The 27,798-nt window shown below is 49.3% G+C and overlaps 1 protein-coding gene across 2 annotated transcripts in view; it reads right to left on the bottom strand.

Moving 5' to 3' along the window:
- Nucleotides 1–27,798, bottom strand: part of TMEM8B (transmembrane protein 8B) — an 804,010-nt gene that overhangs the window by 603,216 nt on the left and 172,996 nt on the right. Inside the window, exon 2 of one of the 2 annotated variants that reach the window (XM_069626691.1) lies at nt 2,933–7,214. The exons of the other annotated variant lie outside the window; for it this stretch is intronic. Within the exon in view, the coding sequence (XP_069482792.1) occupies nt 4,741–7,214 (2,474 nt within the window). The 3' untranslated portion in view covers nt 2,933–4,740. Of the gene's footprint in view, nt 1–2,932; nt 7,215–27,798 lie in introns of those variants that run through there. 2 annotated transcript variants of the gene reach the window in all.

Genomic DNA, 27,798 nt, shown 5'->3' with positions numbered 1-27,798 from the left:
CAGGAGGACACCCTGACCTCTAGAGAGAGGGAGTACTGAGCTGAGGTCAGGATGACACTGAGCTGAGGTCAAGAGCACACCCTGACCTCTAGAGAGACGGGGCACTGAGCTGAGGCCAGGAGGACACCATGACCTCTAGAGAGAGGAGGCACTGAGCTGAGGTCAGGATGACAATAAGCTGAGGTCAAGAGGACACCCTGACCTCTAGAGAGAGGAGGCACTGAGCTGAGGCCAGGAGGACACTGAGCTGAGGTCAGGAGGACACCCTGACCTCTAGAGAAAGGGAGCACTGAGCTGAGGTCAGGAGGACACCCTGCCCTCTAGAGACAGGGAGCACTGAGCTGAGGTCAAGAGGCCACCCTGACCTCTAGAGAGAGGGGGCACTGAGCTGAGGCCAGGAGGACACCCTGACCTCTAGAGAGAGGGGGCACTGAGCTGAGGCCAGGAGGACACCCTGTCCTCTAGAGAGAGGAGGCACTGAGCTGAGGTCAGGATGACACTGAGCTGAGGTCAAGAGGACACCCTGACCTCTAGAGAGAGGAGGCACTGAGCTGAAGTCAGTATGACACTGAGCTGAGGTCAAGAGGACACCCTGACCTCTAGAGAGAGGGGGCACTGAGCTGAGGTCAAGAGGACACCCTGACCACTAGAGAGAGGGGGCACTGAGCTGAGGTCAAGAGGACACCCTGACCTCTAGAGAGAGGGGGCACTGAGCTGAGGCCAGGAGGACACTGAGCTGAGGTCAGGAGGACACCCTGACCTCTAGAGAGAGGGGGCATTGAGCAGAGGTCAGGGGCACACTGAGCTGAGGTCAGGAGGACCCCCTGACCTCTAGAGAGAGGGAGCACTGAGCTGAGGTCAGGAGGACAACCTGACCTCTAGAAAGAGGGAGCACTGAGCTGAGGCCAGGAGGCCACTGAGCTGAGGTCTGGGGGACACCCTGATCTTTAGAGAGAGGAGGTACTGAGCTGAGGTCAGCAGGACACTGAGCTGAGGTCAAGAGGACACCCTGACCTCTAGAGAGAGAGGGGGCACTGAGCTGAGGTCAAGAGGACCCCCGACCTCTTGAGAGAGGAGACACTGAGCTGAGGTCAAGAGGACCCCCTGACCTCTAGAGAGGGGGGGCACTGAGCTGAGGTCAAGAGGACAACCTGACTTCTAGGGAGAGGGAGCACTGAGCTGAGGTCAGGAGAACACCCTGACTTCTAGAGAGAGGGAGCACTGAGCTGAGGCCAGGAGGTCACTGAGCTGAGGGGCACTGAGCTGAGGTCAAGAGGACATCCTGACCTCTAGAGAGAGGAGGCACTGAGCTAAGGTCAAGAGGACATCCTGACCTCTAGAGAGAGGAGGCACTGAGCTGAGGGCAGGAGGACACACACTGAGCTGAGGTCATGAGGACACCCTGACCTCTAGATAGAGGGGGCACTGAGCTGAGTTCAAGAGGACACCCTGGCCTCTAGAGAGAGGGGGCACTGAGCTGGGGTCAGTTGGCACTGACCTGAGGTCAAGAGGACTCCCTGACCTCTAGTGAGAGGGGGCACTGAGCTGAGTTCAAGAGGACACTGAGCTGAATTCAAGAGGACACCCTGACCTCTAGAGAAAGGGGGAACTGAGCGGAGGTCAGGAGGACACCCTGACCAATAGAGAGAGGGGGCACTGAGCTGAGTTCAAGAGGACACCCTGACCTCTAGAGAGAGGGGGCACTGAGCTGAGGTCAAGAGAACACCCTGACCTCTAGAGAGAGGAGGCACTGAGCTGAGGTCAAGAGGACCCATGACCTCTAGAGAGAGGGGGCACTGAACTGAGGTCAGGAGGAAACTGAGCTGAGGTGAAGAGGACCCTCTGACCTCTAGAGAGAGGGGGCACTGAGCAGAGGTCAGGAGGACACTGAGCTGAGGTCAAGAGGACCCCCTGACCTCCAGAGAGAGGGGGCACTGAGCTGAGGTCAAGAGGAACCCCTGACCTCTAGAGAGAGGGGGCACTGAGCTGAGGTCAAGAGGACACCCTGACCTCTAGAGAGAGGAGGCACTGAGCTGAGGTCAAGAGGACCCATGGCCTCTAGAGAGGAGGCACTGGGCTGAGGTCAAGAGGACCCATGGCCTCTAGAGAGAGGAGGCACCGAGCTGAGGTCAAGAGGACCCACGGCCTCTAGAGAGAGAAGGCACTCGGCTGAGGTCAAGCGGACCCCCTGACCTCTAGAGAGAGGATACACTAAGCTGAGGTCAAGAGGACACCCTGACCTCTATAGAGAGGGGGCACTGAGCTGAGGTCAAGAGGACACTGAGCTGAGGTCAGGAGGACACCCTGACCTCTAGAGAGAGGGGGCACTGAGCAGAGGTCAGGGGCACACTGAGCTAAGGTCAGGAGGACCCCCTGACCTCTAGAGAGAGGGAGCACTGAGCTGAGGTCAGGAGGACAACCTGACCTCTAGAAAGAGGGAGCACTGAGCTGAGGCCAGGAGGCCACTGAGCTGAGGTCTGGGGGACACCCTGATCTTTAGAGAGAGGAGGTACTGAGCTGAGGTCAGCAGGACACTGAGCTGAGGTCAAGAGGACACCCTGACCTCTAGAGAGAGGGGGCACTGAGCTGAGGTCAAGAGGACCCCCTGACCTCTTGAGAGAGGAGACACTGAGCTGAGGTCAAGAGGACCCCCTGACCTCTAGAGAGAGGGGGCACTGAGCTGAGGTCAAGAGGACAACCTGACTTCTAGGGAGAGGGAGCACTGAGCTGAGGTCAGGAGGACACCCTGACTTCTAGAGAGAGGGAGCACTGAGCTGAGGTCAGGAGAACACCCTGACTTCTAGAGAGAGGGAGCACTGACCTGAGGCCAGGTGGTGAAAGGAAGCGCCCCCAATTCAGCACGATCCTCCCCGCAATGAGAGACAATAAGGGACTCTCCCGTAGTGGGAATAAGACCAAGACAGAGTGCGGGTGAGCGTAAGTGGGAGTTTATCCAAGGATAAGGCATGCAAAGAACTCTGCAACCTACGAGAGCGCTCTGCCTGACAATAGCAAAGACAGGCGTATTTCTAATACAAAAAACGTCATCAACCCCTAAACACTATAGGGGGCACAAGTCAATTGGGATTGGGTGGTGTCGACTAACTATAGGTGTTGCTGGCGCGGGGTTGGTCTTGGCGGGACGACGTCACTGGTCAGCCGCGTGGGTTGGGTTGGGCCTGGCAGGCCGGCTTGAGGTCATCCATGCGGTGTTGATGTGCTGGGGCAGCCTGTGACAATAACGAATACCTTTCCTGTCTCATTTGCCCTAGGCCATGCACACTACAGTTATTCAGAAAATGACATTTACGTTCATTAATAAATCGCTTCACCAGCTTATCTTATAAAATAAACACAACACATGAGGAATGCACCTCGTGAGAGGTCTGGTGGTTGTTGGTTGGGGTGAGATTTACCTGTGTCTTATTGACCGGTATTTTAGGTCACGGGACGGGGCTCTGGGACCTGGGCCGAGTGATACATGTCTGTCTGCTGCGTTAGAAGTTATTATATAGATGGGTCTCTGTGTCTTGTCCCAATGATGGGGGTCGTCCTTACACGGGGTCAGGATTCTTGGGGGGGTTCGTGGGGATTTATGAGAGGGTGCTGGTAGATCAGTGGGTTCATCCGTGGGTTTATTACCGTGCTGTAAATAACACAGGTGGCGGGCTGTGGCCTTGGTTGCGGCGCCGGGGCCTCTGACTCTCTGAAGTAACGCCAGCTTGGTTGGGGGAGGTGAGGGAGCGCAGCACAAGTCTTAGCTTTTTTATCTGGCAGGCTTGGTGGGGTGGGAGAGGGAATGACCTTGCATATACTCACAAAGGTATTTTCCTCGTGCGTTGCTGATCAGTGAATGCAGAAGTTTTATACTGTTCTGCCTTATTTTAACGTTATTCAGACACACATATATATATATATATATTTCATTTTCGTTACACATTTCTTTAATACAGTCGGTTCCAGTACCTTTTCATTACCTAACATTATGTTCACTACATTGTGTGCGTATTGTATGTACATTAGACGTTATACGAGGGATATCTAGGTTATGGCCTACAGAGATTGATGCTCGCCGCTTTGGGTGATTCAAAACATATATGAGTTCAAGTTTCTACATACTATTGAAAAACACTTTTACAAATAGAGGTTACACGTTTGGTCAACATCTTTCTCCGTGGTTATAGCAGCATTAGTCCAGACCTGGAGGGATATCATATAACGTTACATTTTTATGGTTCGTTCACATTTTAAACAGAGGTAGTTCATTAATACCAATACTTGAACTATTTTCTACCTTCTTCAGATAGTGATGCTTCAGCTTTTTTCCCCGTTGCCCCGGCCTTGCGGTCCGGGTCATACGGGGTGCAATATCACATTGTTACTAATATAATGTTGCCGTGTTGGCATCTCGGGTTTAGCTCATCTCCGACTTTCTCATGGGAACGCGCTCGCAGCGGATCTGCTAGGGCTGCTGAGGCGGCAGAGATGCATGAAAGGCCCTCCAAAGGTGGGGGCCTCGTTACAGTGTGCTGAACTCACACCATGTTTGCTGTGCACGATGGCGTCTAGGCCTAACTTAAGTTTCGGTAAATGCAAAGACAGGGTGCGTGTGGGCAATGTCGTCGGCGGGTGAACCCCCCTCCACCTGGGCCCGGGTGGCATGAGGGTGCTCCCACCGAGCCATGGTCCTCACCTGGGGAGGGAGCTGTAGGTGAGGAGGGCCTCGTGGCCATTCCTCCCCTACATTTCCCCCCTTTCGTTACTTAAAGTAACGAATTTCTTTAGCTCTTCTAATCTTCTACATTCTTGTTCTTCTAACACTGCACCATCCCATGCAGGGGTTCCTTTTATAGGCATCCATGCTCTGCACACCCCCCTTAAGCTCTCACCTCTCCTAGCATACTCGTCTGGTGTACATGTCAAATATATACAGTCGCCGGTCTCTTCCAGATCTACCCAGACCTCCTCATACCATTCCAGTTCTACGTCTCGTGGTTCTTTAATCGTGGTGTGCCATAGCTTATCTACTATGTACTTGTCACGGCACATAGGCACTAACTGGTACCTGGGGGTGTTGTCTGTTCCTGTCTGCACATGTACTTCTTGTGTTGCTTTAATTGTACCACCGGAGTTGCCCATTGTCACCATCATCATTGCACCGTTAGGGACTGCATTAGCACAACATCGGAGGCCCACCTGGCACAGGCAGAACATCACAAGGATGATCACCACTATTGGTATCAGGAACTTCATTGTCACTCCAAGCCATGAGGGAACCCAAGAGAAGATATTGTCGAACCACGAGCTATCCTCAGCTCCACCTTCCATTTTCATCTTCTCGCCCAGGTTATGTACTGCTTCAATAACGTGGGACAGGGACCCATTTTCTGCGTCTTCGGAAGGTACGAACGTGCAGCATGCACTTCCTATTTTTCGGCAAACACCTCCATCGATTGCTGTTAACAGGTCTAGAACATACCTGTTTTGCATGGTCATTAATCGCAGAGCTCGTAGTTCCACCTTTATTATGTTAAACCCTTCTTCAGTGTCATTGGCCAACTGGATCAGTTCCCACCGTGTGATCTGGAGCCATTTTGCATTTGCTCTTGCTTGGACACTTGATACTAGTGAAGCAAAGAATGTTTCCACGGAGCTGAACAGGCGATACTTGTCTGGGATCTGTGCCAATAAATCAGATGATGCTTGTGATATGTAGTTCGAGGCTCGCTTGTTCCTTGAGAGCTCTTCTCCTTTCCCTCCGGAGGACAGGACATAAAGGTGCGCTTGTGTAGTTGGAGACGCTGCATTCTGGTTCAAGCCTTCGTTCATCGTGTTACTTCTGTCAATATGGCTTTCGGGAATCACCATTAGTGTTGAATGCAAAGTGGCCATTGAGCAGCTACCACTCCATGATTGGGGAAGGTGCAGGTACGCCTTGTTCCCGCATACCCAGTAGGTGTCCATTAGTGCTGCTGTTCCTTTTTTCATATCTGGGATGGTGAGAGTTTTGTTACAGTTCTTGTTCGTTCCTATTGCCATTTTTCCTTCTCCCTTGAAACATAGTTTGTTTTGTATTTCACTTTGTAGCTTAAAGGGTTTTTCCATCGCTGTTACCCATGTTAATTTAGGGATGTGTTCTTTCCATATTGGCAAGCACGTTCTTTCCATCCACCGCAACTTTTCCGGTTGAACACCCTTCAGTGCTTCTGCCTTGCACAGCACTTCTTCGTCTTTCCATTTGCTTTCGGAAAACAGTGTCCCTTGTATTGCAAAGAAAGGTTCTTTAAGGCAGATCACTCCAGACGCTTGCGAATAGCACGTTTTGTTGTTCTGTACCATTCTGAAAGAGACATCGTGTGCTTGGAAAGTGTTCTTTATTCTACACAGCGTGAGATGAAGGAGACATTGGGCATCCACAATAGGCAATTCTCGTGGCAACAATACTTTAGGTGTGCCTGATGCATGGGGGATAAGTGAGCAGACATAACAGCTCTCATTGGTTGTTTGTTTAGCTGTTGTGCTCATATCTGCATACCATTTATTTGCTTGGTGAGGGTGTCGTGGGTCTTCCATTTTGTCTAACCCTAGCCCATAATACTCATCATACCCTTTTCCACCAGTCTCTCTTCTCCGCCTACTTTTCTCCCTTCTTCTGTACCTTCTCGTTATAGGAGGTGAAGAACCAGGCCCCCCTTCCTCCCTCCCACCCCCCTTTTCTAATTCTTCATATAGGGACTTGTGTTCTGTCATCATAATCACTTTTCCATCCTCATTAATAAACAAGAGATCGTTGTTTGAAATTGGGGCGGGAGGGATCGTGTGGTTGTTGTATGTTCCAGGTTGGGACATTGTGTCATTATCTACATTTTTGGTTCTCCATTGTGAGAGGACAGCAGTGGGTGGTGTAGTATAGTATCCCCACACAAAGTGTGATCCATCCCAGATCAAGAAATCACCTTCTTTGATACCTACAGTCGGAATTGTTTTCGTTCCAGGAGCAAGGGTGGTGTTGTTCCCCCCTCCCCCCTCGTTCATCTCGGTAGAGATGAACGCTATAATCCAGTGTAACACCAGACAAAACATTGAGATGAAGAACACGATAGCACACATTGATAAACCACATTCAAATGAATATGTTAATCTAGCCACTAACATTTCTCTAAATCTAACATATCTATTAGTTGCAGGCTGCCCATTCGATGCCATGATAAATCCTGTTTGAGACACAAAAGTTCATTAAATACAAACATGTAAGCATTTCCACATTGTAACGTTTCGGTGATAAAATATAGGGTTGGGTGAGGAAGGGGGTTTGTTGACAGACAAGGTAGCTTTCAGTCAATATTATTCGTACCTTACTATATATATATATAAATAATAAAAAACATGACATTTTTAAAAACAACAATAATAAAAAACATCTTAAAGAGTACAGGAAGGGAAAAAAGAACCCCACGCAAAACTTTCAAAAATTGTAAAAAGAAAATTTACATATACATGTGTACATGTTTTAGTCCAGGACATTTGTTGCGCGCTAATTGTGTTCACTGTTCATCTCATGAAGCACACAAAATTCCAATCATTCATTCCGCACAACTTCATCGTCCGCTGTTGCCTGTGCCTCATCCTGCACCTCACTCTCCGCAGCGCTGTAAGCTTTACGTACATCTGTCAAATGCACCCAATATCGCAGGCCCTTAACCTTTACTGCTGTAGGCGTGCAAAACACTACCTCATAGGGGCCATGGAAGCGTGGTGCGTTCCACCTCCGCACAAAACTTCTAACATATATAAGGTCACCAGGCATTAGCTGTAGTGGTTTTTCAGGCAAACCGTTTGGTTCAGTCGCGTTCCCCTCCTCTCTTGTCGAGGGGGGGGCTAGTTGCTTTGAAATTACGCGCGCTGCCCGTGTCAATTTTCGCAGGTATTCTGTGAACTCCTCCCCCAATATAGCTGCGCTTCTGTGTGCATCAGAACGCTCACGGAGAGGCGAATGCGCTGTGTGCATTCTTCTTCCCGTGACGATCTCGTGCGGGGACAAATGGTGATCCTTACTTGGCTGGTTTCGTAGTTCAAACAAGGCCAAAGGCAGGCAGTACATCCAAGTCTTTTTAAGGGAAAAACAAAGTTTTGATAATCTGCTTTTTAACAGGCCGTTTATCTTTTCTACGACGCCATTACTTTGAGGATGATAAATCGAACATAATTTGTGCTTTATTCCCAATAATGTAGTCACTTCTTTAAAGAGTTCATTAACAAAATGCGTCCCGTTATCTGAGCGAATAACGTCGCAAATTCCCCAGCGCGGAAACACTTCCCGCACTAGGAACTTCGCGGCGCCCTTCGCGTCAGGGCGGGCACAAGGGCCTGCCTCCACCCACCTCGAAAATGGACATACAACCACAATCATGTATCGAGCCCCGTTACACCTTTCTCCCATGTCTACATAATCAATGTGGAGCTCTCTGAATGGGCCACTTGGTTTTGGTATCGTACCCCTTAGTGTACGCAATGTCATACCTGAGTTGTAAATTTGACATGTCGTGCATTCTAGAGCTAACCTTGTGACGTGTTCCTGGAGGCAAGGTGTAAACCAATCTTCTTGTATCTCTGCCATTATGTGTTTCTTTGTGTTGTGTGCAGGAAAGTGTAGTTGTTGAAATGCTATTTCTAACAGCGTGATTGGCATTACCACTTTTCCTGAACTCTCTTGTCGCCACAATAAATCAGTCGGTGATTTGCTGCATCCTCTCTTAGTCCACAGCAATTTTTCCTCTGCACTAGCTCCCTCTTGCAGCTCTATTATCTCCTGTGTGGACATCATGTTGTATCCTGTGGGGACTTCTTGGCTTGCTGTGTGGTGCAACATGTACTCTCCTATTTCACCTTTTTGTAGATATGAAGCTGCTTTGGCAGCGGCGTCTGCTGCCGCGTTCCCCAAAGATATAAAATCTGTATTTGCGGTATGAGCTTGACATTTTACGATGGCCACTGCCGTGGGGTCTTGCAGGGCCTCAATCAGTTCTTTCAATAATTCTGCATGCTGGACTGGCGTTCCGTCTGCTCGCCGAAACCCTCTCCGCCCCCACCGGGCCAACCCGCCGTGAACTGTTGTTGTCATGTATGCTGAGTCTGTATATATGGTCACTGCGCACCCCTTGGCGGCATGCAATGCTTCTATTAGCGCTATTAGTTCTGCTGCTTGCGCTGAATAGTGTGATGGGAGGCGGTGTTGTACTAGTATCTCATATTCATCTTCCTCTAATCGTACCACTGCCATACCCACATGCTTTTCTCCTGTCTCCATGTCGATTGATGCTGACCCGTCCACAAAATACACCTCACCCTCGGTCAGGGCATTTTCAAAAATCACTGTATCCTTACTTTCGTCACCTGTGTACGTGGCGCAGTTGTGGTTTTGCATGTCCTCTATGGTGCATGCCTCTGTGATGAATGTGGCTGGGTTCACTGTTTTACATCTTACTATATGGATGTTAGCGCTGGACAGTATTATCTCATATGCTGTGGCGCGTTGTGTTGTCAATGTGCTCTTTGTTCGCTCTAATATTGCAAAAAGTGAGTGTTCCACAAACAGTGTCACCGGGCAGCCCATTACTATCGTGGCACTTTTTTCAATTGCGAACGCGGCTGCAGCTAGGGATTGCTCGCAGGCGAAATGACCTTGCATTACTGCGTCTAGGGTGCCGCTGTAGTAAGCTAGTGGTTTGTGCCCTAAGGATGTTTTCTGTGTCAGTACTGCTGTCATCAATGTTCCTTTGCAGTGTGAAAATAAGAAGAATTCGCGCCCATAATCTGGGTTTGCTAGTACTGGAGCGCTTGATATCAGCTCTTTTAGTGAGTTAAATGCTGTGTTCATCACCTCTGTCCATTCTATGTGTTTGTGTTCTTGTTGTGCTTCTTTCAGTGCCTGTAGCAGGGGCCTTGTGTACGCCGCATAGTCCAATATCCATGCTCGGCAATAGTTACACATACCCAGAAATTTCTGCATCTCTTTTACTGTTTTGGGCTCCCCAATTGTTCTAATCGCCTGTGCCCTGTCTGGTATAATTCGCTTGCCATCCTTTGATATCAACTGACCCAAGTATAGGACCTCCGTCAGACAGTATTGTAACTTCCCCTTGTCCACCTTGTACCCCTTATTTGCCAATAATGTCAAGAGTGTTATCGAGTCCTGTCTGCATTCTTCCTCAGCCTGTGCACAAACCAATAAATCATCAACGTACTGAATCACTGTGCTTTCTACAGACAAATTCCCCAGATCTTCATGTAGTACCCTGTTAAATATGCTTGGGCTCTCGCAATATCCTTGTGGTAGTCTGCAGTGTTCGAACCTCCTTCCTCCCAATGTAAATGCTGTCAAGTACCTGCTCTCTTCTGCCAAGGGAATCGAAAAGAATGCATTTTTTAAGTCAATTACTGTGAAGTGTGATGCTATTTTTGGAATGTTGCACAGTATTGTCGCCGGGTTCGGGACTAAAGGGAACTCCTTCATTACCACATCGTTCAATGGGCGTAAATCTTGTATCATCCTCCATGAACCCCCCTTCGCTTTTTTGATTGGGTAAATGCATGTGTTGCATGGGGAGTTTGAGGGCACTATTATACCCTGTGCTAGCAGTGCTTCTATTGTCTCTCTGATCCCTTCTTCTGCTTCTCGCGACAGTGGATATTGTTTCACCCGGGGTAGTATTGCTCCTTGTTTTACTTTTATCACCACAGGCTGAACTTCATGTAGCAACCCTACATCGTGGGGGCCATTAGTCCATAAGTTAGCGGGTACTGAACTCATGTCTTCATCAAAAAATGTATGCGGTGCTCCTACTACCGCCATTAGTTCAACTTTAGTTTGTCTGGCTGTAACTACGATGTCGCAGGGCATTGCCAGTTCCATCACTACTTCACCATCTCCCTCAGTGTCAGAAAATAGCTCCTCGTCCGAGAGCTCTCTCAGGGGGATATTTGCATTTGTACACAATACTGTCCGCCACTCACACCCTTCCATGTCAATACCAATCACGCATATTCTGTTTGCTGATACATGTATTGCATGCAAATCCAATGATAGTACTTCCCCAAGAGCAGTGTCAGGGCTTGCTATGGGACGAAAAAGGAATTCTGCTGGTATTCTCCACTCCACCCTTTTTAGTTCTGGTACTATGAGAGCCAATGTTCTCATGCCTTCAACAAACATCTCCTCATTTCTTGGTACCCCTCTGATCTCTTTTATTATTGTGTGGCCGTGTATTACTGCTAATATACGGAGGGGGCATATGCCTGGCGTTGAACATACGATGCCGCTCCCTGTGAATGATATGGTCATGTTTAGTTTGCTCAAGAGATCTCTCCCCAGTAAGTTGATGGGAGAGTTTTCATAGTACAGTAAGGGTGCTTTCACTGTTTTACCCCCCACTGTCACATCCAATACCTCTGTGTAAGGAACTTCAATTACAGCCCCAGAGAACCCCTGCGTCTCTAACGTTCTATTAGATAACGGGAACCGGCCCTCTCTAATGCATGATTTCTCCGCTCCCGAATCCACCATGAATATGAATTGCTTGTCTCCTATCTGCGCTCCTATCAATGGTTCCTCTGATGCATTGTGGGTCGTAGACAGTACTGGACACGCAAGTGCTCTCTGTGGGCTGTCCTATGCGGGGTGTCTCATTGCCCCCCCTTGATCGAAAATATTCCCCGAAACTACTGACACTCCACTGTAAGGTGCGGGGGCTGGTGCCCCATTAGCTCCTGTGGCGAAAGTATTACCAGGCGTGTAGTGCACATTGTCATTATTCTGTGGGCTGGTTTGTGTTCGGTATTGATGTCCGTGTAGTTGTGCGTTACTCCTTTGTACTACATTGTCTGGTTGCTGGTATTGTCCCATGGGGAGGCCGTAGGGGCTTCCTGGATGGGGGTGTCCGTACTGTTCTATCTCTTGGAAACCGTTGTTTTGTCTGCTCCTACATTCCCTTGAGTAATGCCCCCATCTCCCACAATTCCAACAGCTCCCCTGTGGACCTCTGGGACCCTGCCACCCATTTCCTCCCATTCCTCCATACCCTTGTCCTCCTCTTCGCCCCCTGTACCCACCTCTTCCTCCTCTTGGGGCCCACTCTTGCCACGTTGGACCTCCGTTCTGCTCCTGCTCTGTCCACTGTCGTTGCCCTTGTCCTGCCCAATTCGCTGCTATTCTTCCTTGTATTGCTATTTGCCCCTCCTCTCCTTCCTCTCCCTCCCGTATGAGTGGGAGTCCCGCTACCGCTGCTGCGACCTTCACCAATTTTGATTGCACCAACTTCGCCTCGTCCGCCAACCTTTTCTGTGCTACTTCCCTCTCTCTTTCTTTGATCCGTTTACAATGGTGTACTATTATGCTTTGGATCTCCGGCCAGCCTTTTGCCTCAACACCTGCTATTTTATCTAGTGCCTTTTGCACTTCCTTTGGGAGCCCTCTTTTAATGATGAAGTAAAATAGAGACGTGGATTGGTGCCAGGGCGTACCCGTTTCCGCTCTCCACATCTCCTGCACCCGGAGAATGTAATCCATAGCGTCCTCCCCATCATTCATGGTACATTGCATTACTGACTGCAGATCAGGGGTATCTGGGAAGGTTTCCCGCAGTGCGTCCCACACCCTTGCTCGCACGGTGTTAAAAGAAGCCCCATCATGGCGATCACACTCCAAAGTTACAGCTGGAAAACCCGCTTTAGCCCACACTCTGTCTGCCTGATCCCCTACTGCGGACACTAGTAGGCTTTTCACATCGCCTACTGCCAGCGGTATACCCGCGGTATGTTTCTCAAATGCATATATCCACTTGCTTGCCCCTCCTGACAGCTGTGGTAGTAATTTCATTAAGTTAGCCTTGTCCATCTGAGCCCACGGTATATAGTTCGTCCTCCCACCTCCCCTGTGGAGTAATGGTAGTTGTAATTTCCCTTTTGCCGTTGCAGCTTCCTTTTCCTTAGTCACTGCTGACTCTAATGACGCCATCTTCCCCACCCTATTTCTTAGTCGTCCTATCCATTCATCCTCTATAGTCCCCAGTGAACATGCCCCATCTAGCTCCTCGCCTTCTCCTCCTACTGCCATGCTCAATCTATCACTCTCATCCCCCCCTCCTCTGACATCACATAACAAATCCTCTCTGATCCCTCTCTCTCGCGAGACATCACCAATGCTTCCTTCTGCTGTCCCTACTTCTATTATCCTGGTCGGTTCTTCCTCAATTCTGAACAGTATTTCCCCCTTTTTCCATCCTTCCTCAATTTGTCTACTTTCGCTCGATGCTCTAGACGTGCGTCCAGATTGTGTGGGGGCGCACGCTGTGCGTTCACATATGTCTTTTATTCTTGAGAGCTCATCTCGTGCCACTGTAAGCCTCGACTCTAAGTCACTCGTTAACTTCTCTATGTCCACTCTCTGTGTGCCTCCCTGGGTGCGCTCTCTGGTGTTTTCGTATGGTGGGGGTGCAGTTGGTCTTTGTGGCGTGCTGGTTGAAGGGGGAGGCACATAAATCGGGTCGCTATATCCTGCTGCAGGGGCTGGTTTAGGTAATATTGGGTACAACATAACCACTTCCGCAGGCTGTTCTGTACTTAACTGTTCCTTTTCCTCTCGCGGGATCATTAGTGGATTGTCTGTGGTGGAGGGTAAATCAATATTTGGAGCTGGAGCTTTGGGTGGGGGTACTTCCTCAAACAATCTCCAAAGATCTAATATCTCCTTCCTGTTCTGCCATTGTTTTCCCTTATACTTAAGGCGAATACATGTACATACCATATCAAGAACGCTTTTGTCAAAAGACCCTCCTTCTGGCCAAATCTGGGGCAACCCCTCCCCTTTCAATTCTGTTAACCATTGATCATGATATTTATTTATGCGTTCAGCATATCCCGGCAAGCTCTTGCAAATGTGTGACAAGGGAGTTTCAGCCCCCATCCTTTAAATCGCTAGCGCTACCACGTTCGCTTTCGTTACCTTTTATTAGCTGTAAATATGCGTATGTATTCCTTTATGGCACAGACAAGAGCGGACCTCTTAAAATTATCACCCACCGTTATTCACTGCACAAATCTCTTCTCACTCACCATATCTCATCTCCTTCCCATTCCCAGGCACTCTTATGTGATCTCACTTGTAATTGATCAAGTACTGGTTATGGCCACACTCTCTGACACCACCTCGCGGCCACCCGTTCGTCTCTCACACTCGTACGGTGCGCGCACCCTTCACAATGCTTTCCACTCACACTCTTTGTCTTTCTCCTCCCTTTCCTCCCTAACCAGCTGTCCCTGTTTTCCTGCTAAGGTTACTGTGTTCACGTCTGTACGTGCCACTACTGAGTCCCCGCTTTTTAAGATGTTCTAACTTCTTTATACCCTTCTCATTTTCGCCCCCTACCCCGTGGAAATGGAAAAAGAAGAAATAGAGAGAGAGAGCGCAATCACTAAAAAATATTCCCGGTGTCTCCTTTTGCTAGACACCAATAACTTATTTCTCACTTCTTCATATATTCCCAGTACTAGTCTAGATAGCACTATGCGGCGCCGCCTTCCACCCCCTCTCGGAGCTAGGTTTCCGTCACTTCTACCACGTCACTTATTTCTTACTCCTAATGGCCATATGCAAAAGAAAGAATAAAGAAAATTTCAAGACCCGTCTGTAGTAGACCCCCGATATTCTTCTCCTCTACCTGTCCCCGTTCTGTTATTCCCAATTCCCTTTCTTTTCCCCTTGACGATCACTCGCACTCGGTACTCACGTGCCCGTCTTGAACCGATACTCTCCGAAACTGGGTCCGTCCAGGCGGCGTCACCGGTAACTCAACGGTCAGCCCCTGGCTCCGGCGAGCGGCACTCAAAGGGGATTTTTTTCCAATCGGGATCCCGTACCCTTTCTCATTGAGTGCGCACTTCTTATTGTGCCGGTCGCCGTTGGCGGGCGGCCTCCCGGAGACGGCTCACCGTGCGTATCCCTTCTCGACCGGAGATTCTCGTGCCACAAGGGGGTCGTTTAAGAAGGAGTTAGGAAAAATAGTTTGGAGATATCACGCTATCGGGGTCACCACTGAAAGGAAGCGCCCCCAATTCAGCACGATCCTCCCCGCAATGAGAGACAATAAGGGACTCTCCCGTAGTGGGAATAAGACCAAGACAGAGTGCGGGTGAGCGTAAGTGGGAGTTTATCCAAGGATAAGGCATGCAAAGAACTCTGCAACCTACGAGAGCGCTCTGCCTGACAATAGCAAAGACAGGCGTATTTCTAATACAAAAAACGTCATCAACCCCTAAACACTATAGGGGGCACAAGTCAATTGGGATTGGGTGGTGTCGACTAACTATAGGTGTTGCTGGCGCGGGGTTGGTCTTGGCGGGACGACGTCACTGGTCAGCCTCGTGGGTTGGGTTGGGCCTGGCAGGCCGGCTTGAGGTCATCCATGCGGTGTTGATGTGCTGGGGCAGCCTGTGACAATAACGAATACCTTTCCTGTCTCATTTGCCCTAGGCCATGCACACTACAGTTATTCAGAAAATGACATTTACGTTCATTAATAAATCGCTTCACCAGCTTATCTTATAAAATAAACACAACACATGAGGAATGCACCTCGTGAGAGGTCTGGTGGTTGTTGGTTGGGGTGAGATTTACCTGTGTCTTATTGACCGGTATTTTAGGTCACGGGACGGGGCTCTGGGACCTGGGCCGAGTGATACATGTCTGTCTGCTGCGTTAGAAGTTATTATATAGATGGGTCTCTGTGTCTTGTCCCAATGATGGGGGTCGTCCTTACACGGGGTCAGGATTCTTGGGGGGGTTCGTGGGGATTTATGAGAGGGTGCTGGTAGATCAGTGGGTTCATCCGTGGGTTTATTACCGTGCTGTAAATAACACAGGTGGCGGGCTGTGGCCTTGGTTGCGGCGCCGGGGCCTCTGACTCTCTGAAGTAACGCCAGCTTGGTTGGGGGAGGTGAGGGAGCGCAGCACAAGTCTTAGCTTTTTTATCTGGCAGGCTTGGTGGGGTGGGAGAGGGAATGACCTTGCATATACTCACAAAGGTATTTTCCTCGTGCGTTGCTGATCAGTGAATGCAGAAGTTTTATACTGTTCTGCCTTATTTTAACGTTATTCAGACACACATATATATATATATATATTTCATTTTCGTTACACATTTCTTTAATACAGTCGGTTCCAGTACCTTTTCATTACCTAACATTATGTTCACTACATTGTGTGCGTATTGTATGTACATTAGACGTTATACGAGGGATATCTAGGTTATGGCCTACAGAGATTGATGCTCGCCGCTTTGGGTGATTCAAAACATATATGAGTTCAAGTTTCTACATACTATTGAAAAACACTTTTACAAATAGAGGTTACACGTTTGGTCAACATCTTTCTCCGTGGTTATAGCAGCATTAGTCCAGACCTGGAGGGATATCATATAACGTTACATTTTTATGGTTCGTTCACATTTTAAACAGAGGTAGTTCATTAATACCAATACTTGAACTATTTTCTACCTTCTTCAGATAGTGATGCTTCAGCTTTTTTCCCCGTTGCCCCGGCCTTGCGGTCCGGGTCATACGGGGTGCAATATCACATTGTTACTAATATAATGTTGCCGTGTTGGCATCTCGGGTTTAGCTCATCTCCGACTTTCTCATGGGAACGCGCTCGCAGCGGATCTGCCAGGGCTGCTGAGGCGGCAGAGATGCATGAAAGGCCCTCCAAAGGTGGGGGCCTCGTTACAGTGTGCTGAACTCACACCATGTTTGCTGTGCACGATGGCGTCTAGGCCTAACTTAAGTTTCGGTAAATGCAAAGACAGGGTGCGTGTGGGCAATGTCGTCGGCGGGTGAACCCCCCTCCACCTGGGCCCGGGTGGCATGAGGGTGCTCCCACCGAGCCATGGTCCTCACCTGGGGAGGGAGCTGTAGGTGAGGAGGGCCTCGTGGCCATTCCTCCCCTACAGTGGTCACTGAGCTGAGGGGCACTGAGCTGTGGTCAAGAGGACACCCTGACCTCTAGAGAGAGGAGGCACTGAGCTAAGGTCAAGAGGACATCCTGACCTCTAGAGAGAGGAGGCACTGAGCTGAGGGCAGGAGGACACACACTGAGCTGAGGTCATGAGGACACCCTGACCTCTAGATAGAGGGGGCACTGAGCTGAGTTCAAGAGGACACCCTGACCTCTAGAGAGAGGGGGCACTGAGCTGGGGTCAGTTGGCACTGACCTGAGGTCAAGAGGACTCCCTGACCTCTAGTGAGAGGGGGCACTGAACTGAGTTCAAGAGGACACTGAGCTGAATTCAAGAGGACACCCTGACCTCTAGAGAAAGGGGGCACTGAGCGGAGGTCAGGAGGACACCCTGACCAATAGAGAGAGGGGGCACTGAGCTGAGTTCAAGAGGACACCCTGACCTCTAGAGAGAGGGGGCACTGAGCTGAGGTAAAGAGAACACCCTGACCTCTAGAGAGAGGAGGCACTGAGCTGAGGTCAAGAGGACCCATGGCCTCTAGAGAGAGGGGGCACTGAGCTGAGGTCAGGAGGAAACTGAGCTGAGGTGAAGAGGACCCTCTGACCTCTAGAGAGAGGGGGCACTGAGCAGAGGTCAGGAGGAGACTGAGCTGAGGTCAAGAGGACCCCCTGACCTCCACAGAGAGGGGGCACTGAGCTGAGGTCAAGAGGACCCCCTGACCTCTAGAGAGAGGGGGCACTGAGCTGAGGTCAAGAAGACACCCTGACCTCTAGAGAGAGGAGGCACTGAGCTGAGGTCAAGAGGACACATGGCCTCTAGAGAGGAGGCACTGGGCTGAGGTCAAGAGGACCCATGGCCTCTAGAGAGAGGAGGCACCGAGCTGAGGTCAAGAGGACCCACGGCCTCTAGAGAGAGAAGGCACTTGGCTGAGGTCAAGAGGACCCCCTGACCTCTATAGAGAGGATGCACTGAGCTGAGGTCAAGAGGACCCCCTGACCTCTAGAGAGAGGGTGCACTGAGCTGAGGTCAAGACGACAGCCTGGCTGATATCTACAGAGAGGAGGCACTGAGCTGACGTCAGGAGGACCCATGGCCTCTAGAGAGAGGAGGCACTGAGCTGAGGTCAGGAGGACCCATGGCCTCTAGAGAGAGGAGGCACCGAGCTGAGGTCAAGAGGAGACCCTGATCTCTAGAGAGAGGGGGCACTGAGCTGAGGTCAGGAGGACCCATGGCCTCTAGAGAGAAGGGCACTCAGCTGAGGTCAGGAGGACCCATGGCCTCTAGAGAGTGTCAGTTTCAAGTAAAGGCTGGCCTGAAGGAAGGAGATGGGAACTATGATATGATATGATATGGTATTTATAACGCGCCTGTACACAAGTGTTTCAAGGCACGAAAAGTACACTGAAGCGGGGGAACTAGGGCTTATATCCAGCACTCTGGCCTGGTGTAGCTCAGTGAGACTCCATTTTGAATTCCCTTGACCAGACCGTGGACGCCTTTCTGTTCATCTATAGGTGCCCTACATTGCAGTATTCTCTTTTTTTTGTTTTGAGATGTTCTCAGCTCTAGGCTGCTATTATTGACTTCTCGCGCCAAGATACAATTTAGAGGGTGGTGGTGTGTGTTGCAAAATCAAAATAAAAAAAATCAATTAGCATGCCGGTGCTGGTAGGACAATCAGTTCCCATGCTGATTCCGGGGCGCGGGAGAATCAGCCGCTCCATCACCACCACTCTGCGCAGCCATGCGGTCCCAACAAGTCTCAGCCCCTGGCCACTGACCCCGCACAGATCTGCCACAGAGCTCTCCCGTCCAGCTCCTTGCACCAAAAGGCTGCCTTCCACAAGGGGAGTGAGCAGCACTGTGGAGTGATGGCATTTCAGATCATTTCAGTTGCCATGGCAATCTGACCACCAGTAAGGTAAGTAAACAAATGCGGGAGAGCGTCACTTTCAGCACGGTGGCATGTCGATTGTTGCACAGTGCAGTAACACACCCTATGCACCTTGGGAGGCATAGTCAAGCCAACAGCTGTGATGAGCAAAAAAGGTCAGTGCAAACCACCCGTAACACAGCTATGAAAAGGCGGTGCATCAGAGATCACATGTTACCTCATGTTAGGTAAGATAATCTCATCAACGCAGAGGTGGTGCCCCACATATAGACCAGCCGTGAGCCTCTTTATGGACATTTCCAGGAAGCTTTATGATGTGCCTGTATATTAAACTATGTCCAAATAGAGCCCCCTCGCACCCCAGGGACACTATTATTCACTCCGGCTGAGGCCCACCACAATCTGCAGCATTCTACTGCACAGTCAGTCATACACATGCATCAACATTCCAACAGCATGCACGGATTGCCAGGAGCACAAGATGGCGCCCGTTCAGTCACTGCAGCTGCCCTTGCATTCTGGGACTTGAATTACTACATTGCTAGTATCCCCTGGGATGGGAGCACTTGAAGTCATTGCTCTGCACTGGCCCACACTGTCTGTGTATTTACTGTTGTGAAATTGACGAGCTCTGATAAAGCTTCACTAATCTGTGTCTGCACCAGGTGTCTGCCACCATTGGCTCTCCAGATATGTCGAAGAACATCTCCCCAGCTGCTCTAGAAAGCATAATGCATGGTCAGGAATCATGGGAGCTGTAGTTCAAAACATCTGGGGAACCACCTGTTGCATGCAGACCCCTGGTCTAGACAGCTACCTTATACCCAACATACATGCTTTGCAGTCAAAATGAAGCGAAACGATGCACTTTCTAGTGGTGCGGGGGGGAGGAGGTGGGGGAGTCCCAGGTAGTCTCAACATAGGGAAGGTTTCTAGGCAGAGACAGCTGTGCCTAGAAATGTCTGGGTAACTGCAAGGGTAGCTGTTTGCATCCTTTACGGTTTATGGGCTCATCAAGCACCGAACTTCTGTGGCGGACGCAACACATTCCCCAACAAGCCTAAAAGCCATGTCAGGACAGGTCCAACCACATTCCTTTGGCTGGACGGGTCCAACCACATTCCTTTGGCTGGACGGGTAATCAAGACATAATTGACTTTCACCTATTCCCACACATGGTATTTGACACTCCAGAATTCTTATCTGCAAGCGGGAATCAAGGATGATGCTGAAGTTGGTATTCGTACATTCTCGTTTTTTTCATGCCCTATTTGTGTCTTTGCATTCTGAGATTTGTAGTCCTGCATTCACACGGAACACCTAAATCTGACAACAACAGAATGAAAAGCATAAAAACAGGATGAGATAAGCTTCACGTGTGCATGACTGAGACACCCAATCAGGAAGAAATCACCTGATTCCAGCAACACCAGTGACAATATCAGAGAGACCAACCACTGATGGACTAGGCGATCAGGTGACAAGAGCGTGCATCATCCAGCCAGGGCTGTCCCAGTTAAGGGCGGGACAGTTAAGGGTCAAGACCAGTCATTGGCCAGCTTCTTTGCCTCTTAGCCTAGGAGCCTTTGCTTTTGCCCTTCTCCCTATTGCACCTGTGGCCACTGTCTCTCCACACTGTGCTACTCACTTGTAATATATTCACTAATGCTGCTCCTGCTTCTTCTCCTACTCACCACTCCCCCTTCAATTTCCACAATCACGCTACAACTTCCTCCTTTCCTATCCCTATTATAAAACACACAACTGAGAACTCCCACTGCTCAATCTGTCTTCCACCTCCTTACAACAAACAAAGGGGACACTCTAACATATCGCCTCTGACACCTATTGACCTTACCTCTCCTCTGAGACTCATCTTCACTACTCTTCCTTAGTGCATCAACTGAACCTTGCACTCTAGAATGCTCAGTCTGTAAGCACCAAAACCTCCTTTATGACTGATTACTTCACTCCAGCCCTCCTCCCCTAGACCTCCTTGCTATCACTGAAACCTGGATTTCTCCATCTGACACTGCCACTCTGGCGACCCGACACAACTCCATACTATCCTTCATCCACTTCCCTTGTCTGACTGGCAGAGGTTCTTGCCTGCCTCAATACCTCACAAATCTCCAATGCCACATCCGCTCCTATGTCTTTTGAATGCACCATCTCTACTATTTTGCTGCCTCACTCGGTTCACATCATCCCCATCTATCGCCCCCCTCATCCCACTGGATCATTCTTTGCTGATCTTGGGCAACTCTCTTTTCACTAAACATCACCTCATTCTCTTAGGTGACTTTAACCTTCTCTCTCCAAAAACTTCTTAGAAATCTGAACTTCAGTCTTTTTTAGTGACCACACTCTCCACTCAATCCGTAACCTTCCAACCCACACGGGGGTAACTCTTTGGATCTCTTATTCATCTCCACCTCTCTCTCAACCACTAATACCACTGTCACACCATCCAAATCTGATCACTCCATTGCCTCTGCCACCATCTCCTTTCCACCCTCTGAGACTTTCTTCACCTCTCACTAAAAGGAAATGTAAACCTTCTGCCATTCCCCTCTTCCTCTCTGACCTACAGTTCTCACTCTCCTCCTTCACACCCGATGCCTCTTCCACTACACTGCCTTCCCCAGTTTCCAATCCCTACTACACGACACATTCTCCACTCACTTCCCACTGCTAACTTTCACCCCTAAGTCGCTGCATCCTCAACCATGGGTCACCCCATTCATACGTTCTCTGTGCACAGATAAGCGTTGGCAGCGGCACAATTGGAGGTGTACCCACTCGCATGAGGACCTGCAACTCTATCGCTGTGCCCTAACCCCCATTGACTCTCACTCCAACCATCCTCGCTGGCTACAGGACACCCTAAACTCACTCCTCTTAAGAATATGACTATCAATTCCACTGTCACAGTTAATGACCAAACTGAATACTTTGCTGCAAAATTTCCAAAAATTAGAGACCCTCTCCTAACCCTTCTCACACTACCTTGCCCTACATTTTACATTCCTCCTATTCTGGCATCATCCTCTGCCTCTGTCTACCACTTTATCACACTAATACTTACAAAGTGCTATCTCTACTGATGAAGGCTAACCCCCCTTGTTCCCATTCAGGCACCTTTTGCTCCTCAGCTAGTCAAGTCTATTGCCTCTTTAGTGGCTTCTGACCTTGTTGAACTTCAACCTGTCCATCGACTCTGCTTGCTTTCCCTCTATTTTCAAAACAGCCACGGTCATCCCTCTCCTAAAAAGCAAGGGGCGGACCCATACCTTCCGGCTAACTTTCAACCTGTGTCTCTCTTTTCACACTACTCTAAAGTGCTCAAAAGGGTTGTGTTCAACCATCTTATCAATTTCTTACACATCGACAACCTTTGAGACCCCCTACAATCAGGTTTCCGCTGCTGTCCCTCCAAGGAAACTGCTCTCATGAATGTGCCCAACGTCATCGCCTCTGCTAAGCACTCCAACCTATCCTCTAAAGTAATTCTCCTTGACCTGTCTGCTGCCTTTGACACTGTCGATCACTCTGATCTTCTCAATACTCTCTTTCTTCTTGGGATTCGTGATCAAGTCCTTGCCTGGTTTGAACCCTTCCTTGCCGCTCGCTAATTCTCTGTCTCCTGGAGCAACAACACCTCTCGACTCACTCCTCCAACTGTTGCTGTTGCAAAGGCGCTGTCTTGGGTCCGCTCCTCTTACACTTTACATCTCTGCTCTTGGGGCACTAATCTACTCCTTTGGGTTCTCGAACCAACTTTTCATGGACGACACCAAAGTTTTCTTCTCTTTTGCCGAATTCTCCTCTGATCGCTCTATCAACATGTCCAACTGTCTCTCTTCCATTAAATGTTGGATGGCTTTGCATTCTCTGATGTTAAACTCTACCCAGACAGAGGTGCTCTTCTTCCCCGCCAAAAGCTCTCTCTCATCTCTGCCTCTGCCTATCCACTTCCCACCGGACACTCGCCCTTACTCTTTGTCAGCTAGAAACCTCTGCATCATCTATGGCCAAAGGTCTTACATACTCTGTCCTTTGGTGATGCTGATTAAATATAAGAATAATTAAGTTCATTGCAAGTGATAACATTACTGTTGGGATGTGAAGTGAGCTCTAACCATAAGTGCACAGGCCAGCTGTGGAGCCACGTAAGTTAAACCAGGATGCTTTATATTACATAGTCACAGATGTATAACTCCAGTAACTTGCAGGTACGTGTATAGCAGAGTCAGGTAGATAGACATAGTGAGACATTTATGGGACAGACCCACCAACCATCCTCTCACTTCCAGCTCAGGCCCCCAACTGACATTCATAGAACACTCACACCCAACACTCACTCAACATTCTCCTGCGCTGTCTATCATGCAAACATCAACATTATGTGGTTGTCATCGTCAGGTTAAATCATACCTTTTCAAGGTATGGCCCACACTTTGCAAAGAGTTTCTATGCTGGTGCACTAAATTCAGGGCTCACACTTTGCAAAGAGTTGCTATGCCGGTGCACTAAATTCAGGGCCCACACTTTGCAAAGAGTTGCTATGCCGGTGCACTAAATTCAGGGCCCACACTTTGCAAAGAGTTGCTATGCCGGTGCACTAAATTCAGGGCCCACACTTTGCAAAGAGTTGCCGAACCCTCCTGTTCAATGACCCATTGACACCTCAAAGACACGTCAACATTAGCGCCATTCAGGCTTCTATGGGATTATGGTACAATGCAGCTCGACAAGCCCCATGGACTAACACGGCACTGAGCGCTTTGCCACCCGGCCCTATGACCACAGGATATTTAATTACGCTCAACCTCCTCAGCACAAGAAGCCTGTCGAATGACCATTATTGAGAAGTATATCTCCATGCAGTTGTACCCCATTTTACCTACTCCTATTTTCCTCACCACTGCTGGCGCCCTGGCAGACACCGGAGTACTTGTACCCACACTTCTGAGTCAGCTGCCATTCCTAACATCGGCCTCTCACAAAACACTCAGTTCCTAACACTTGCTGCTAAAACAGATTCACAAATCCCTATATGTGATATGTGTCCCACTCCCCCTAACAAACCAGGCAAGCTCTTAACAACCTCATCCTCCCATTACTTCTGGACACTTTTCCAGCGATAGCAACAAACCAGGCTTACACCAGGCTCTGAACAACCTCATCCTCCCATTACTTCTGGACACTATCCCAGCGATAGCAACAAACCAGGCTTACACCAAGCTCTGAACAACCTATCCTCCCATTACTTCTGGACACTATCCCAGCGACAGCAACAAACCAGGCTTACACCAAACTCTGAACAACCTCATCCTCCCATTACTTCTGGACACTATCTCAGCGACAAGCTCTGAACAACCTCATCCTCCCGTTACTTCTGGACACTATCCCAGCGATAGCAACAAACCAGGCTTACACCAAGCTCTGAACAACCTCATCCTCCCGTTACTTCTGGACACTATCCCAGCGATAGCAACAAACCAGGCTTGCACCAAACTCTGAACAACCTCATCCTCCCGTTACTTCTGGACACTATCCCAGCGATAGCAACAAACCAGGCTTACACCAAGCTCTGAACAACCTCATCCTCCCATTACTCCTGGACACTATCCCAGCGATAGCAACAAACCAGGGTTACACCAAGCTCTGAATAACCTATCCTCCCATTACTTCTGGACACTATCCCAGCGATAGCAACAAACCGGGCTTACACCAAGCTCTGAACAACCTCATCCTCCCATTACTCCTGGACACTATCCCAGCGATAGCAAGAAACCAGGCTTACACCAAGCTCTGAACAACCTCATCCTCCCATTACTCCTGGATACTATCCCAGCGATAGCAACAAACCAGGCTTACACCAAGCTCTGAACAGCCTCATCCTCCCATTACTCCTGGACACTATCCCAGCGATAGCAACAAACCAGGCTTACACCAAGCTCTGAACAACCTCATCCTCCCATTACTCCTCGACACTATCCCAGCGATAGCAACAAACCGGGCTTTCACCAAGCTCTGAACAACCTATCCTCCCATTACTTCTGGACACTATCCCAGCGATAGCAACAAACCAGGCTTACACCAAGCTCTGAACAACCTCATCCTCCCATTACTCCTGGACACTATCCCAGCGATAGCAACAAACCAGGCTTACACCAAGCTCTGAACAACCTCATCCTCCCATTACTCCTGGACACTATCCCAGCGCAGCGATAGCATTGTCCACAGTTCCATCGACAATCTCTGTACTGTAGTCAATTAACCACCTTCCACAGATAACAACCACACAAAGCATGCCATAGCTTCCCTATCTTACCCACTGAAATGTGCCCTACTCAATACCAGATCTCTGGGCAAGCACGCTGTAAACACCCACGACTACATTGTTAGCCTCAACTTGGATCTCTTGTTTCTCACGGAAACCTGGATTGGCGATGCTAGCGGACCCCAGATAGCCACAGCCACCCCTGAAGGGTGTTACATCTGTTGTCAAAACCACACACAGGGCAAAGGCAGAGTAATTGCAACAAAAAAAAAACAGAAAAAGCATCGAATGCGAGGGCTGTGAAATACTCCACCTTAAAATGACCTACTCTGAGTGCTACTGTCTGAACTTTCTGCTTGTCTGTCGCCCCCCATCTGTGATGCCAAACTGTAATGGCATAATTATCAATATCGACTGGACCAAATCGCTCGACACTCCTAGTCGGCGATCTCAACCGTTGGCATAACAATATCCTAGACAAAGCGGCCACAGACCTCGAATCAGACCGTACCAACCAAAACGTCACAGTGCATAATTCAGAACCTACTACGGACAAGAGCTGCACGCTGGATTGGGGGGCCTCTAGAAGTCTTACAGTATAAATCCTGAGTGCAACCCCCTGCGTGTGGGCCGGCCCCTTTGCTATTACCGTGGCAATATTCCAGCAGCGCCCCTAAAAATCATAAGCCCATAAAAACAATCATGAGTCGAAATTTCAGAAAAGTAAATGGTAAAGATCTGCAGAAGTGTCTATCCCATGTCATGTCAACAACGTCCGACCGTGACTCCCCTTCCGTTCGCCCCAAACACGTGAGAGATAATGTGCTACACAGAAGCTGGTTCACTCAAGAACTAATCTCCCTCAGAAGGGGAAAGAGAAGCAGCGAATCAAAATGCCTCAAACACCCGCCCCTTACTAATAAAGCCAATTGCAAAGTGTCTGAAAAAACATAGGGAACAAATGCTTGAGGCCAAGGGCACCTTCTTAATGACCAAATAGGAAAAGCCAAAAACAGCACAAAAAGGTGATTTGAAGTCTTTAAAATGCTGGAAACGATTCATGACTAGATTTGTAAACACCTCCTATCATCTCGTGGTCCTGGAGTCTATATAAAAGAACAGCACCTCTCCCCTGATTAAGAAACCAGGACGAGAGCTGTATGGTGCAACAATCCACGTCCTATTACAAAGTGCAGCTCTCAGCTTAACATCTTGGACCAGGCCGCCAGCGCGCAACTCCAGAATTTCGCCAAAGAGACTTGGACTTTACATTCGAGACAGTTTTAGGCCTAGCTTTAGTACTGAGACGGCCCTAATAGACCTCCAGACTGAGCTGCACAATATCCTGGGCAACGGTCAACTCGGACTGCCGATACTGCCGATACTGCTTGACTTATCTGCAGCTTTTGATCTCCTAGATCTCGATCGCATAATCCCGACACTGAGGGCCTCCACTGCACTTAGCTCTCATGCTTTTACCTGGGTGCACTCTTTTCTTTTCAACCGCACTTCTACCACCTGCTGGGGCGATGCCTCTTCCCCCGCTACACCCATTGTATACGGGGTCCCTCAGGGAGCATGCTTGTCGCCACTTCGTTTCAATCTATATCTCAACCTCTATGCGACTTGCTGCAGAGCTCCGGGCTTATTTCACTGACTGTGCTGATGGAGCTCGGCGGGAACTATGAGCAGGACTCAGCCAGACAGAATGATCGCTATCCCCTGATAGAATCCTGCATGTGTATGGAGAGCAGCAGGACTGAACTGATACATTGTGACTCCAACCACTCACGAGATATCATTCCTTTAAGAGACAAGAAAGTTAAGACTCTAGGTTCCCACCTGGAGGAACCCCTCAAAACTGAAACACACATAAACCGGACGTGGCAAATTGCTCCTATTACCTGCGGCCCCTGAAAAACATCCGACCATTCTTGCCTGCACCCAACAGTGCACCCATCGCACGCGCTGTGATACTCCCAAGAATTGAGTAGTGCAGTGCTCTCTTAGGCGGAGTCTCAGAAAAGAGCATCCAGAAACTCCAGGTGGTCCAGAAAATAATGAGGGATGATATAACAGAATGCTGTCAATCATTGCACTGGCTCCGTGTCACGGCAGGAGTACAGCGACCCGGTGCATAAATGCCTGTACGGCTCCTGCCCCACCGATCTGAAAAATCACATTCGTCCATTCCAGACTCCGAGGACCTTGCAGGCCTCTTCATTCCACCTGATCTGTCCATGAAATCATTTAAGCACACAAGGTCTGGGGACATCTTTCCCGGCTACTGCAGCCAGCCTCTGGAATTCTCTTCCCTGGGACCTCACGCAACAAAAAGACCCTGCACTCTTCCATTCTGGTCTGAAGACCTGGCTTGTCTCTTAACCCTCCGGGATCTTTCACCTCCCTCTTTCTCTCCCTTTGCGTCGTCCTGTCTCCCTTATCTCCTTGCGTCTTTATGTTTTTGCCACGCGCCCGATGCCTGTGGGTTTTCAGCGCTACATAAATAAATAAATAAATAAATACAAATCAGCAAGACTTAGGCTTTGGTTCTTTTCCTTCGTAAAGGGGACGTATCAGGCCTCTCAAGGGAGCAGTGGTGAAGCACC

This window comes from Ambystoma mexicanum, chromosome 6p, assembly GCF_040938575.1.
Source record: "Ambystoma mexicanum isolate Mex_15411 chromosome 6p, UKY_AmexF1_1, whole genome shotgun sequence".
NCBI classification, from domain to species: domain Eukaryota; kingdom Metazoa; phylum Chordata; class Amphibia; order Caudata; family Ambystomatidae; genus Ambystoma; species Ambystoma mexicanum.
Note: the sequence above shows the minus strand (reverse complement) of the source record. Positions and strands in the feature narration are given on the sequence as shown.